The sequence below is a fragment of the Salpingoeca rosetta genome (genome assembly GCF_000188695.1).
Source record: "Salpingoeca rosetta unplaced genomic scaffold supercont1.5, whole genome shotgun sequence".
In the NCBI taxonomy this organism is placed as follows: Eukaryota; class Choanoflagellata; order Craspedida; family Salpingoecidae; genus Salpingoeca; species Salpingoeca rosetta.
This window is the reverse complement of record NW_004754929.1, coordinates 579,448-593,660: the sequence shown is the minus strand read 5'-3', so window position 1 is coordinate 593,660 and position 14,213 is coordinate 579,448. Positions and strand designations below refer to the sequence as shown.

At 55.2% G+C, this 14,213-nt stretch overlaps 2 protein-coding genes across 2 annotated transcripts in view; one reads left to right on the top strand and one right to left on the bottom strand.

Annotated features, from left to right (window-relative positions):
* The window catches only part of PTSG_02200 (3-hydroxyisobutyrate dehydrogenase), a gene marked incomplete at its 5' end in the record, with an annotated part of 2,994 nt that extends 562 nt beyond the window's left edge, over window positions 1-2,432 (bottom strand). Inside the window, 6 exons of the mRNA XM_004996629.1 lie at window positions 267-423; window positions 689-765; window positions 939-1,072; window positions 1,395-1,561; window positions 1,772-1,842; window positions 2,205-2,432. Of these exons, the coding sequence (XP_004996686.1) occupies window positions 267-423; window positions 689-765; window positions 939-1,072; window positions 1,395-1,561; window positions 1,772-1,842; window positions 2,205-2,432 (834 nt within the window). The remainder of the gene's footprint in view (window positions 1-266; window positions 424-688; window positions 766-938; window positions 1,073-1,394; window positions 1,562-1,771; window positions 1,843-2,204) is intronic.
* A 72-nt stretch (window positions 2,433-2,504) lies between these two features.
* The window catches only part of PTSG_02199 (uncharacterized protein), a gene marked incomplete at its 3' end in the record, with an annotated part of 13,435 nt that continues 1,726 nt past the window's right edge, over window positions 2,505-14,213 (top strand). Inside the window, exons 1-17 of the mRNA XM_004996628.1 lie at window positions 2,505-2,656; window positions 2,948-3,092; window positions 3,300-3,407; window positions 3,727-4,374; window positions 4,724-4,905; window positions 5,171-5,240; window positions 5,573-6,781; window positions 6,964-7,059; window positions 7,308-7,552; window positions 7,718-7,823; window positions 8,084-8,232; window positions 8,534-8,608; window positions 8,775-8,919; window positions 9,284-9,416; window positions 9,639-9,748; window positions 9,968-10,094; window positions 10,426-14,213. The exon at window positions 10,426-14,213 is cut by the window's right edge and continues 1,369 nt beyond it. Coding sequence (XP_004996685.1) covers window positions 2,570-2,656; window positions 2,948-3,092; window positions 3,300-3,407; window positions 3,727-4,374; window positions 4,724-4,905; window positions 5,171-5,240; window positions 5,573-6,781; window positions 6,964-7,059; window positions 7,308-7,552; window positions 7,718-7,823; window positions 8,084-8,232; window positions 8,534-8,608; window positions 8,775-8,919; window positions 9,284-9,416; window positions 9,639-9,748; window positions 9,968-10,094; window positions 10,426-14,213 — 7,423 coding nt within the window. The 5' untranslated portion in view covers window positions 2,505-2,569. The remainder of the gene's footprint in view (window positions 2,657-2,947; window positions 3,093-3,299; window positions 3,408-3,726; window positions 4,375-4,723; window positions 4,906-5,170; window positions 5,241-5,572; window positions 6,782-6,963; window positions 7,060-7,307; window positions 7,553-7,717; window positions 7,824-8,083; window positions 8,233-8,533; window positions 8,609-8,774; window positions 8,920-9,283; window positions 9,417-9,638; window positions 9,749-9,967; window positions 10,095-10,425) is intronic.

Sequence of the window (14,213 nt, the reverse complement as noted above, 5' to 3'; positions counted from 1 at the left end):
ATCTACATCTACATCAACAACAACAACATCAGGAAGAAGATCAGCATCAGCAACAACAACAACACCAACAACAACAACAACAACAACAACAACAACAACAACAACAACAACAACAGCAACAACAACAACAACAACAACAACAACAACAACAACAACAACAACAACAACAACAACAACAACAACAACAACAACAACAACAACAACAACAACAACAACAACAACAACAACAACAACAACAACAACTGAAACAGCAACTTAAACAACACCTTTGCCATGAGCGCGGTGCCAAAGCCGCCCTCGTAGTTGCGGCTGGAGGGCACGCCATCCATGACGCCGGGGCAGGGGTTGTATGTGTCGCTCGACCAGCAGCGGCCCGTGGAGGTGTTGATGATGCCAGCAAGCACCTTCGGGTCCATGCCAAGACTGAACGGTGTGACGATAGCATGGACCATCGTCATTGGCGTGTGAGCGACAGCAGGGTCGAAAAGCGAATAACAGCGAATAGCACGTACAGATCTCCGCCACCACACCGGCCCAAGCCAAGCTAAACACATGCATGTACACTCGTGCATGTGTTTGCACAGACACACATTGACACACACACACACACAGATACACAGACAAACACACACACACACACACACACAACAGACACACACACAGACACACATAACGCCGCTGAGCATACCGCTTGCCCATGTTCATGGCCTCGGCGGTACCAATCATGCCAATGGCGAGCAGCATGTTGTTGCAGATCTTGGCAACCTGTTGTGCACGCAACGACGAAACATGGTGGAAGCGCGCGCGCGCGCGTGTGTGTGTGTGATCGAGAGGTGCAGGGTTCAGGCGTTCATCGTCGCACACACGCGCGCGGACACACCCGCATGCATGGAAAACCACAACACAACCCAATCCAATCACACCCCCCCCCTACACACCTGTCCCGTGCCGTTGCTGCCGCAGTGGACGAGGTTCTTGCCCATGTGCTTGAGGACGTCGCTGGCGCGGCCAAAGGCCTCGTCAGTGCCGCCAACCATGAACGTCAGTGTACCGGCCTCTGCGCCACCAACACCTGCAAGGTGGAGTACACATGTTCATGGTATAAGGTGACGGCAGGTGCAAATAAATAACAGTTTCGCACACGAGTGTAAACATCTGCACGGCGATGCACCCGCGTGTGTTTCACAAGCATACAGTTGTCACTCACACCCACACACCCACACCCACACAGACCCACACAGGCACACACACAAACACACACAGGCACACACACACACACACCACACACACACACACACACACACACACACACACACACACACACACACACACACACACACACACACACACACACACACACACACACACACACACCACAAGGTCGAAAAACTGACCGCCAGAGACGGGGGCATCAATCATGACGGCGCCGCGCTTGGCGGCCTCTGCAGCAAGGTCCTTGGACAGAAGAGGGTCAATGGTACTGGCGTCAATCAGGAGGGAGTTGGGCTGCATGGCACTAAAGATGCCGGCCTCATCACGGTACACACCGCTCACATGCTGGCTACACAGGAAGGCAACAAATCGCAGAAAGAGGCGAACAAGCGCGTGAACACCGCGCAAAATACCGAGGAAACAGCTAGGCAGGCAATAAAGGAAGCAACAACGGCAGCAAAGCTACACGCGACTAGGAGAGCACACACTTCTTCATACGCTACACATGCGCGCACACGGGGGCGCGGTTGTGCATCACGCAAGCAGGCAGACATCGTACTTGGCAGGAAGCATGGTCACGACGGTGTCGACCTGCGAAGTGACCTCGGCAGCCGTGTGCACAACGGTCGCCTGGTTGTTGTTCAGTTGAGATTCGGTGCACAGGAATTCAGTGCACAGAGTTCAGTGCACGTGAGTGAGCGGGGAGAAGCGACATCGACGGCACTGTAAGCGCAAGGAATGAAACGAATAGCACACAAAACAGCAGCACAAACACACACACACACACACATGAGAACGCACACATACACACACATACACATAGACACATTCACACAACACACATACACACGAGAACGCATACACACACACACACATAGACACATTCACACAACAGACACACACACACACACACACATCCACGGAGCACGCTCAAACGCACACACATTCACACACACGCACACACACATTTAGGCACCCTGAAACACACTCACGTCGGCGCAGTCTGACGCAATCGAGTTGGCAATGTCCGCGTTGACGTCGTGAAGAACCAGAGAGCAGCCGGCACGACCCAGGTTGCGAGCCATGTGCCCACCCATGTTTCCAAGACCAATAAACCCCACGCGTTGGCCCTGAGCAGAGGCCGACACAGAGAGGCAACGCACACCCTGCAGCAGCGCGCCACTGCGCACCACTGGTCGCACAAACACACGGCCAAGCATCCCTGCTGGTCTCTTCCTTCTGCTTGTGTTCCAAGGCGATCTTGGATGATGAGAAATAGCTATATCTTGCCACAAATATCGGCCTGCAACCGCCACATTCAAACAGCCCAGAAGCCAGCCAACCAACAACAACAACGATGCTGCTGGAGACGTTGATCGAGGGCGGACCAAACTTGCCATGGGCCACGCTCTGTGCCGTGAGCGACCCAGCCTTTCCCGATCACGTCAGTGAAGCATGAGCATGCTCATGTGGTTGTCTGTCGATGTGTGGTTGTCTGTGGACGTGTGGATGTGTGTTTGTGTGGGTGTATCTTGTGTATTTGTGGATGTGTGCGGAAGGTGGGATGCACAACAATGTGCACACCCACGTTGGTTGCATATGTACATGTACATGCATGTATGCGAGCGTGAAGTGCATGCGCGTGCAATAGCAGTGGCGTGTCCATTGATCGCATGGTATTGTGCAGCTGATCACAGCGCGTCTGCACCTGTGCTTTTGAAATGTTCGAGTGCAGGCGTCATGGGTCGTGTTGCGGGACAATGGAACCGTGGCTTTGCTGAGAGCGGAAACAACCGCCTCCAGCAACATGTTCAAGAGCTACGGATGTCCAAAGCAGCTCCTCAACACCAATGTCCACGTTCTCGCAGCTTCACCATGCGGTGCGTTCACAGCTCATTGTCAGCGCTTGGCTGCAAATGACCAGCTTGAGTGCTGACGGTGATGCATCCCACCACAACTGGCTGGTACACGCTGTTGCCACACAGCAATATACGCAAATGCATTCACGCATGCATGGTCGCTCACACTGTCTCCCTTTTTTCTTACTCTCGTGTTTTCCTCTCGCTCCTACAACATTGCTTTCACAGCAACACGCGTGGTGCTCGTCACGGCTGAATTGCTGTTGGCGGTGTGGGGCATTACCACCTCCTCATTAATCAAGGCCAGACTCCCGGCGACGATCACAACCCACCATCGTAAGCCTATGCACCCGTGAGCGAACCGAGGCTGCTTGATCTACCACAAACACCTTTACATTGTATACATTCCCACGACCGTACAAGCACATGCAAGTTCATACATACACACATGCAAGCACATACAAGTACACACGCACACATGCACACGCACACATGCACACGCACACATGCACACGCACACATGCACACAAGCACATGCACACAAGCACATGCACACAAGCAAACACACACACACAGAGCCAGCCAAACGCAAGTTTCCCCCAACATCAGCTCACCTGTTCTCTCCCTCTCTCCCCCCTTTCGGTGCGGATGATAGTACCTGGTCTGAGCGTGGCGTGTTCTCGGCGATCATCACCAACCACCGATGCCTGTATGGACTCAAGAACAGTTGTAGCGCTGGCAAGCAGGGATGCTGTATTCGTTGCTATGATCCCAGCACACAGCCACGACCGTGACAACACGGAAGAACCCGCATGGAAGCATATGCACATGCCCTCGCTGCCAGACCAACCAAATCAGCAACGACAACAGACACAACAGCAACAGACACAGCATCAACAGCGGTTTCTGGCTTGCAGCAATGACGTTGTGGCGTGGCTTCGTATCTCGCTGTGTTTGTCTGACATAACACGTCCTGTTCTGGTCTCCCACGGACAACTTGCTGTCGAGGAGAAGATGATGACACACACGCTGCCTAATGACGATGGTGATGGAGGTCGTGGAGCTGCAACTGCTGCTGCTGCTGCTGCAACTGCTGCTACTGCTGCTGCTGATGATGATGATGATGATGCTGCTACTGCTGCTAATGATGATGGTACGCTGCTTTCAGCGCTCCACCACGCCATACCATTGGCACCGCCCGCATCCACAGCCTCAGATGCATGGGCCAGGATTGTGCTTGCACGCCTGTCGCCCTCGGCCCACATCTGGTGCATCGCGGCAACGGCCACAACACAGCATGAAGGTGCGGAGAGAAGCACCCACGCCTGTGCTCATGTGTTGTGGGTGTATGCATTGTGTGTGCGGGTGTATGTGTTTGTGTCTGTTTGTGTGTTTTGCGCGTGTATGTGTCTGTTTGTATGTTTTGTGTGCGTGTGTGTGTGTGTGTGTGCGCTCCTTTGCGTGTGTGTGTGTGCGCTCCTTTGCGTGCGTGTGTGCATTCTTTTGTGTGCGTACGTGAGGCGTGTTTGCGTGCTGGATGAATGCATGTGCGCCATTAGCGCCTCGGTTTGCTGAACCTGATGCATGATCTGTCGCGGCAGCCTCGTTCTCAACACCGCACTGTGCACACATCCTTCAATGCTTTGCGACAGGCTGCGACAACACTGCTTGTCTCGCATTTCTGCTCGCTGCACCACCGTCATCATCATCGTCGTCGCGTGGTTCACAGCGGTTCTCCCCACCGACATGCTGTGTAGAGCACATCACCGCACCAACACCAGCAGCAACACTTCGCGACATGTGCTGGGACTCCAAGGGCTGGAGCGTCATCTTGGTGCGTAGCATACATACACTTGTCTCTGTGTGTACGCATATGTACATGTGTAGGCGTGTATTTTACTTCTTGTTGGTGCTTGCGTGTGTGTGTGTGTGATGTGTGTATTGTATCCCATGTCCTTCTTTCTTGTTGCACAGCGTTGCATGTACTCTTTTCCCCTGTACCATTCCTGATCACATTTCGATTTCACCAACACGCACACACACACACACACACACACACACACACACACACACACACACACACACACACCCGTTCACAGCTCTGGTCCACTGGTCACTTGACGCTGGTGCCCGTCAACACATCGCCATATTCCCTGTGCGAGCCAGCAGGTATTGATCTCTTCCACGAGAGCAGAAGTCTATGGCACACACACGCACGCACACACACGCACGCACGCACACACACACACATACACACACAGACGGATTGGCATAAGCACCTGTTTTGGTTCTCCAGCTGTCTGCCTCGCCTCCAGTTCCAACACAGACACAGACACACACACACACACACAGACACAGACACACAGACACACACACACACACACACACACACACACACACAGACACACACGCACACACTGGCAACCTCAGTTGACTGTTGTGTCACACTTGTGCTCTTCCCGCTGTTTTGGTTTCTCTGCATTCCGTTGTTGTGCGTCAAGGCTCCGTGCACGTGCAGCAGCCTCAGGCAACGCTGGCGCCACTCAGCAACACGCTGTGCCCGCTGCCCGCGCGTCGCTACAACTCTCTGCGTGATCACTTTGCACAGGTCTCTGTATCCACGGGCCGCCGCCTCGCTGTCCTCGCCTTTGATCGCCCAACCCCAATCGCGTGTGCTCTCACTTCTCCGTCACACCATCGCCAGCTGCCGCGCAGTCGATCGCGACCACCTCAACCACCACAGCCATCACCGTTATCACCGCCATCACCGTCATCGTTGAGCAGCGCTGCCGAAGATGGCCACGATGGCGGGGGTGGTGACCACCACCTCGACCACCACCACCACCACCACCAGCAGCAGCAGCAGCAGCAGCAGCAGCAGCAGGAGCACGACGATACCGATGCTCCTGCGTTTCTGGCTCGGCTGCACGGCATTGCCGCCGCATGCACATCTGCTGTCCCTACAGCAACAGCAACAGCAACAGCAACAGCAACAGCAACAGCAACAACAACAGCAACGGCACCAACAACAGCAACGGCACCAACAGACAGTGTTGTGCAAGAGGTGCTGTTGCTGAGCGCGTATCGAGCAACGGCGCGTTGCTTTGGCCGCAACGTGGAGCAGCTTCTGCTCGCTGAACAGCAGCTGTGTGTTGTTCTTCCTGGCCTTTCAGCGGCAGATCTGAACGCAGTGCTTGTCTGGTTGCCTCGACGACTCGTGACCGTCCAGTCCGCGAGCAGCGCTGTGCAACCGCCATCAGCGGTGGCAGAAACAGTGAAATCAGACACCGCAATGATTGCGCAGCTCCTGTTCCCCGTGCTATTGCAGCCTCTTGTGCGAGCAGCGCTCCTGAAGGAATTGCCACACCTGGAGGACAGCGCCAACAGTTCCTCTGATACCACCACCGCCATCGATGGCGGTTCGGGAAATGTACTTGATGTGCACACGTTCCTCGCTGCCACCGAGGGCATATCAGCGCCCTCCCAGCTGGGCCAGCGCCGGGACGCTGTGCTGTCGTCACTTCGCCGCGTCATTCACAGCGTGCAGCGGATGGCCACGGCACCGACAGCCCGCGAGTTAGAACGGCATCGAATCATGCGCGAGTTGGAGGAAGTGGAGCGACTGCTGCAGTGGCGGCGTGACTTTGGAGACATGCACATGTGGGCGGACATGCTTGCACTCCCGCTTTTGGACGCGCTCACCATCACAGGTGTGCGTGCGTATGCTTGCGCGTGTGCGAGTGCACGTGTTTGTGTGTGTGTGGACATGTTTGTGCTTGCGTGTGTGAGTGACTTGTTACATGCGTATGCTCGCTTGTCCCTGCCACATTCGTGCATGTGACTGACACGACCGCACTGCCCATGCTACTGCTACTTCATGCATTCATACCAGGTCTCTCTGTGGATCACACGCGTGTGTCGAGAAGGGTGCCTTTGCTCTCCGAATATCTCGGGCAGCGCTCGACCCAACCACACGCGAGCATTGAAGGTTTGATGAATGTGAACAGATGTGATTTTTGTCTCTCGTCTGCTTGTGTTTGTGCTTGCGCATCTCCTTGAATGTGTACGTGTGTGAATATGCTCAGCTGCAATTACAACACACACACACACACACACACACACACACACACACACACACACACACACACACACACACACACACACACACACACACACACACGCACGCACACACACACGCACGCACACACAAACACATACACACACACACACAAACAGACATCACTGTTGATGAGGAGCAACACATGGTGACGGTGACACGCCGTGCTCTGAGGGCGGGGCAGCTGGACAATGCCTGCAAGCAGCTGCAATTGCTGTGCGGCCTGCCATCCGCGCTGAGTTCGTTGTGGTGGAACGAAGATATTGTGGACGGCAGCAATCTACGCATCGCTGACACATTGAATCAAGTTGCCCAAAGTCTTCGCTCGTTCTTACCCTTCACTCTTGGCCACAACAGGCAACATGTGAGTGCGAACATGCGCACGTGTGGACATGCAAGCATGAACACCTTGGTGCTAAGCGTTCCAACATACGCTTGCTGCATGGCGCTGGCTACCTTTGCTGCATGACTACATGTTATGTTCCTTGTCATGCTCTCACGTGTCGCGCACTTGTGTTGTTGTGCACAGGGCCTGGCTGCTTGTCTGGACGCAACGTGCGACATTGATGACATGGATGACGACGAGCAATCGCTACTGCACGTATCCCGCCTCCATCGCTGGCTCCTGCTCTCAGGTACGAAACGAACGAACGAACAAACGAACGAACGAACGAATGAATGAATGAATGAATGAATGCATCAAGCTTGCATGCACGCCACAGTGGGGTACAATGATGTTGATAATTCGCACAACAAGCAGGCCGTTGGATGAGCGGTTGGCCTACCCCCCCCCCTTCGTTTCCACCATCACAGCCACCCATCCCTGAGTTTCGTCCGGAACACCCTCACACTTCTCCGAACGCATCCCTTCTTCTTGTGCCTATCATCTGCACAGATGAGACGGACAGGGCCGTTGAGTTGCTGCAGACGCGCGGAGATTGGTTGCTCGCGTACACCATTGCTGTTGCCCGCGATGTCACTCCAAACGCTCTTGCTCTCGCTCGTCCCATCTTGCTGCGCGCTTGCTGGCACGCCGACTTCTCGGTACGTCGCATCCAAGCAGCGCGCGCCATGTGCTCTCATTTCTATCGAATGTGGATGGAACAGTGTGAGGTGAATGGCTTTGCGTGGCATGTCATGGCTGGTTCTTTGTTGCTCGTGCAGTGGGTTTTCAGCAACACTAAACCGTATGTTTTTGTGCGTGTATGTGTTTGTGTATTGTGCATGTGTGTGTGCGTTTGTGCGTTTGTGTTCGTGTGTGTTTCGTGTGCGTGTGTGTATGTGCCATGCATGGTTGTGTGCGTGTGTCATGCACGGCTGTCGGTAATGTGTTGCGGCGCCTCAGCCATGGATGGAAAGCCGCGTCACGCGAGCTGCTGTCATCGCGGGAGATGTGGATGTGGTCCTGGCACTGCTCGAGGTTGGTCGAGTTTGAGTGGTCTGTTTCACTTGCCCTGCGAGTTGAACGTGTGTCCAAGGAGCAGGCACAGCCAAAGTTCACACTGGCCAGACGCTCACCGCATGCACACGCCCTCACGCGCTTCAAGCACCATCTCTCACCCTCCGCTTCCCACACGCACGCGTAGAACCACCTGCGGACGCTTGGCGAGGCCGTGGGCTCAATAACGCCAGTGGTCGAGCACCAGCGCGACATTCCAGCAGAGAGCGATGACGCCGAGTTTGGGTTTCTGTGTGATACGCAAGAGTTTGATGCGTCCACTTGCTCAACAGGTGTGCGATTCACCCGAGAGACACATGAACGAAGAGGCTTGCTTGAGGCGGGCAACGGTGTCATTTTTTTTTGACACACTCCCTCGTTTTGTCCAACGTTACACACACACACATATATATATGTATACATACACACATACACACATACACACACATACACACACATATACACACACATATACACACACGTACACACGTACATACATGTATATATATATATATACACATACACATATCCACATACACACACACGGCCACACACACACTCCCCCCCCCACACACACACTTATGCATTCGCTCGTTCACATTCACGCACGAACACTCTCGCATGGTCCAACTGTCCACCCGCCTTGTGTGCGTGCAGAGGCTGTGCTGCGGACGATTGCTGGACGTGCAGTCCGCGCATGTGCGGCCATTGTCAACGCGACGGGAGCACTTACAAATATCGACCGTCATGCCGAACCGCCATTGCAGCACTACCCAGTCGTGATTCAGAGGTGCGTCTCAGGGACAACTTTCTTAAACACGAAAGCAATGCGTGCACGCGCGTGTGTGTGTGCGTGTGCTTGCGTGTATGTTTGTGTGTGCATGGCTTGATATTACACAGTAGTCATTGCGCTGCACTCGCTCTCGTAGTCACATTCACAGCACCCCTTGTGCATATCATACGTGTTGCATCCAACTCACGGCCTCGAATTTCGTTTACACACATCATCAAGGGTTGTTCGCCTGTGTTGGGTCCTGCACATTCGCGACAAGTTTTCGCTGCTGTGGCACCAACCTGCCACAGTGGAAAGCGGTCACACGATTGTGCTATTTGCTCAGTGTGGTAAGTGGCTCTGCTGACAGAAAACGCTTAACACTTCTGCTGTGAGGCAACAGTCACAATGACCCATAGCCGTGAACCTGCGCCTGCGCGCAGGCACAACACACACACATGTCACTACAAATATATGCTCACGTGATGCTCACGTCTATTGGACCCATCGACAAACACACACATGCACACATGTCGACACGGTGACACACGGTCACACCCCATAACAAGGGTTGGCGTTTGGCGCGTACAATGTGCAAGAATTCTCGGTGAAGGCAATTGAAGGCATTCCAGACAAGTACAAGCGAGCCAGCATTGCCCAGGAGGTTCAGGCTGCAAATGTCATCGACTCCGCAAGGTCCATTCTGCTGTCCTTGTTTTTGCTTTGTGCTCTTGCCTGCTGTCGCAACGCCTGCGGATTCACCGTGCCCTTGAAAGCTCACCTATGTTGTGTCCTGTCGTGTTCTACACACACACACACACACACACATATGCACATGTAACACACACAAACACGCAACCACACACAAACACACACACACAAACACGCAACCACACACACACACACACACAACGCACACACGCAACACACACACATACACACACGCACACACGCAACGCGCGCACACACACACATACACAACGCACGCATGCAACGCACCGCATGCGTGATTTTGTGTGCTTTGCAGACTGCGAACAAAGCTGGCAGCGCTGGCGGATCTTGGGCGCGATGTCAAGCTTGGGTGCGACCGAGATGCGCGGCACGCTGGCCCCTTTGCCTGTGCAGCGTTTGCAGAGTTTGCACAGCGGTGCGTGCGGCACATTTACTTGGCATCTGCGTCCATTGATGGACTGCCGCATGTGGAGACGAGGTTCGACGTTACAGTTGGTGAGCGCGACCACCACGAACAGTGCATGCTGCGATTACTGGCGTTGAGGGCCGGCCTTGCAACACCTGACTCAACAAAGGAAGACTCTGGCGCGGCCACACAGCGCCTGGCACCACTGGCCGTTGGTGATGTGGCATGTGTGCTAAACGAAGCTGCGAGATCGCGCCAACAGCAGCGTGCAGTGCATCATTCTCAACAGCACAATGTCTCATCCGCTGTGTCGGGCCAAGCGTTGCTCCGAAGCCAGCGTTCGTCATATCCATCCACTTCACAAGCATCAAGCCTCCTTCTTGCCACCACGAGGGCGATGGAGGCTCTTGGGCTCACGCCGCCAAGTTTTTCGCAACAGCTCGACAGGGAATGGTATCGCCAGTGCAATCGACATGTGAGGCGTCACCGGCACCGCAGCAACAGCAGGAACAAGCATCAACACAGCCCGGCCACCAGCATACAAACTACTCAACAACAACAGCAGCCACAACAGCCACAGCAACAACAACAGCAGCCACAGCAGCAACACCAACAACAGCCACAGCAACAGCAGCCACAGCAACAGCAGCATGTAGCAGCAACTTCACTATTGTCTTCCTCCGAATCAGTTGTGTCACGCACGTCAGACTCCACCATCTCCTCCACGCCGTCACGCCAGCTGCCACTGCAGCCGCGCCCCGCACTCTGTCGATCACCGCGAGCAGCTGACAATGTCCTGAGCATCGCAGATGTGCGTGTGCCTGGTGGTGCGAGCGGCAGGATGACAGGCTCTGCACCCCTGCTGCTGTCGCTGTCGCCCTCAAACGCGGGCATGGTCAGCAACCCGTGGCTCCTTGAAATGACGGCAGCGGCAGATGTGACAGCAACGATGGGGTGTACGTCCCGAGCGTCTGCCACGCAGTACAGCGAAGAAGGCGCATGTGCGCTTTCCTTCGAGGCACCAGATGTGCTGCTGGCACCTGATGGCCGAAGGCGAACCCGTGGCTGTGCTCCATCACCGCTCGCCACCAGCCCTCAGCGGCGCCTGTCTTGGTCAGTGTCCGGGGGACAGGCAACGAGCATGGCGACACGCGAGTCCGGCAAATTTGGAGGGCTGCAAACACGCGATGTAACCAGCAGGGACGGCGAGGGGCTGTGCACCCCAACAGCCTTCTCCGGGGCAAGAGGGCCGCGCACACCAGGCTTGGGTGTACTGCAGGATGCTGCGTCAACGGAGTCCTCACCAATCATGCTGGGCGTGGCTTCAACGCCGCGCCAGCACATGCACAAGCAGCGCCAGCATCACTACCCTGCTGCCGTGGAACAGCCAATCCCGTACAGACTGCGTGGCGGCGGGCTCACATCTTTGCACGACAACATACAACAGCAGCAGCAGCGGCAGCAGCAATTGCAAGGGCAGCACGCACAGCAGCAGCAAGGGCAGCAACTTCTGCAGAGTTTTCCCGGCCTGGTCATCGTGCCACCATCAGATGCAGACAGCGGCGACGTGACCTTCGATCAGTCCAACGACGGCAATAGGAGCAGCTCCGACCTCATGGCGCATCAAGCGCAAGCACGCGATGATGCAACGCATCCGCGTGTGCCGCATGTCAATGATGTGAATGACGACGATGATTACGCTTATGATGAAGACGATGGACATGGTTTCTCGCACGCTCACTCTCAGCATCATCACCGCCATCACCACCATCACGTCCCGGTGCCAAGGATGGACAGCAGCGACGATGATGACGATGATGATGATGGTGAAGACAAGGAGGAGGAGGAGGAGGAGGAAGTCACGGCGGAGGCGGTTGCAGGGGCAAGGGCAGATGGTGGGGGTGTTCTGGGTGTGGCGAAACACGCTTGGAGTGGTGAGCATGGCAACATGCCATCATCTTTACAAACAGCAACAGCGCCGCTGAACCGCAGTGCAGCTTCAGACGACGCACTTGCCACCATCCGACTGCCCGTGTTGCGGGGGACGCTGAAGCGAGAAGGCAGTGGCCATCTTGTGTCGCCTTCACAGCGCCTCCAACAAACGCAGTGGCTCTCTCCGCATCAGCGCGGTTGCAATACGAGCGAGGATGCTGCCGAAGAGAGTGCGAGCGAACTTGAGGACTTTGGTCGTGGACACGAGAGCAAGGTGGAACATGACACAGCGAACAATACAGGCGGGGAAGGGCGAGGCGGCTCAAGCGACGGCAAGTTGAAATCGAACGATGCATTAGAATGCGACGCGGAGGACGATGTTTCAGACGCGATGCACAGGGGCGATGTGGGCGATGTTGGAGAGCAAGCGATGGGCACCGAAGCAGCAGAGGACGTGAGTAGCGGAGAGATGATGCCTGTGAAGGTGTTGAACGAGTGGGTGAGAACACCGCCGAGAAAGCATCAAAAGGGCATTTCTCGTGTTCCAACACACGTGACAAGAGGAAGGGGTGACGGCGCAAACGGTACGGACCGTGATCGCACCGACCACGGTGTGTTGCATCGTCAACAAGCCAGAGATACCCAGGGGGATGAGCACGTGTGTGTTGGCCAGCATCGACACACGACATCAACTCATTCTTCTCAGCACGAGAAAGGAAAGAGGTCGAGGCTGGGGAAAGAACAGGCACAGTCACAGCACGCAGAAAGACAAGCAGCGGCACAGTCACAGCACGCAGAAAGACAAGCAGCACCAACGGGCTCAACCCGTGAGAAAAGGCCAGGTCAACAGCAGAAAGGGCAACGACGACAACAAAACGATCATGACGCAACGCGAACTGCACCAAGAAGGCAGCAGCACGACCGTCACACGAAACAGCACACTTCAAGCGCGAGTGCAACAAGGAAGAAACACGTGGCCACGATGCCACCACCTCTGCTGCGGCTGACCACCACAGATGAGGCTGGCAAAGAGAACCAAAACCAACACGCACGGCAGCAGCAGCAGCAGCAGCAGCGCCAGCCGCTGTTGCGTGATCCAGCCAAGCTTCGAGCAGCAAAGAACGACGCAGCACGGAAAGAGCAGACACTCGGGGGCGATGGAGCTGCTGCCCCTTTGCTACGCCTGTTGAAGCAGTCGACACCACCAGACACACAAGTGCAAGGTGGAAGAACGACTATCAAGTGCAACCATGGGCAGTCAGGCCCCCTGTTACTTCGCTTGCCTGCAGCACTCTCAAACCAACAGGCGCCCTCGCAACAGCCCTCTCCAGCAACACCGACACCGACGCCTCGTCGTCGCCCACAAACTGCCGGTGTTGGCATCCCAACACTTGCTTTGGACGTGAGTACGTTGGGTGACACAACAAGCAGCACTGCTGGTTCTGACCCTCTACAATCACAACAACAACAACAACAACAACAACAACAACAACAACAACAACAACAACAACCGCAAGCGTCGCCTTTCGGTGTCACGCATCCAAATCGAACCATGAGACGGGAGCAGCAGCGACGACGACGGCGGCCCCAATCGCAACAGCAGCTGCCGGACGCACACACGCGTGATGCGAACGGTATTCGGAATTGGAGCCCCGCTAGCGATCGGCGTGACGCAGCTATGCAATCTGTGCTGTATGAGCGCGTTGGAAACCTCACGCAGCATGCAGTTCAAGCGTGTTGTGATG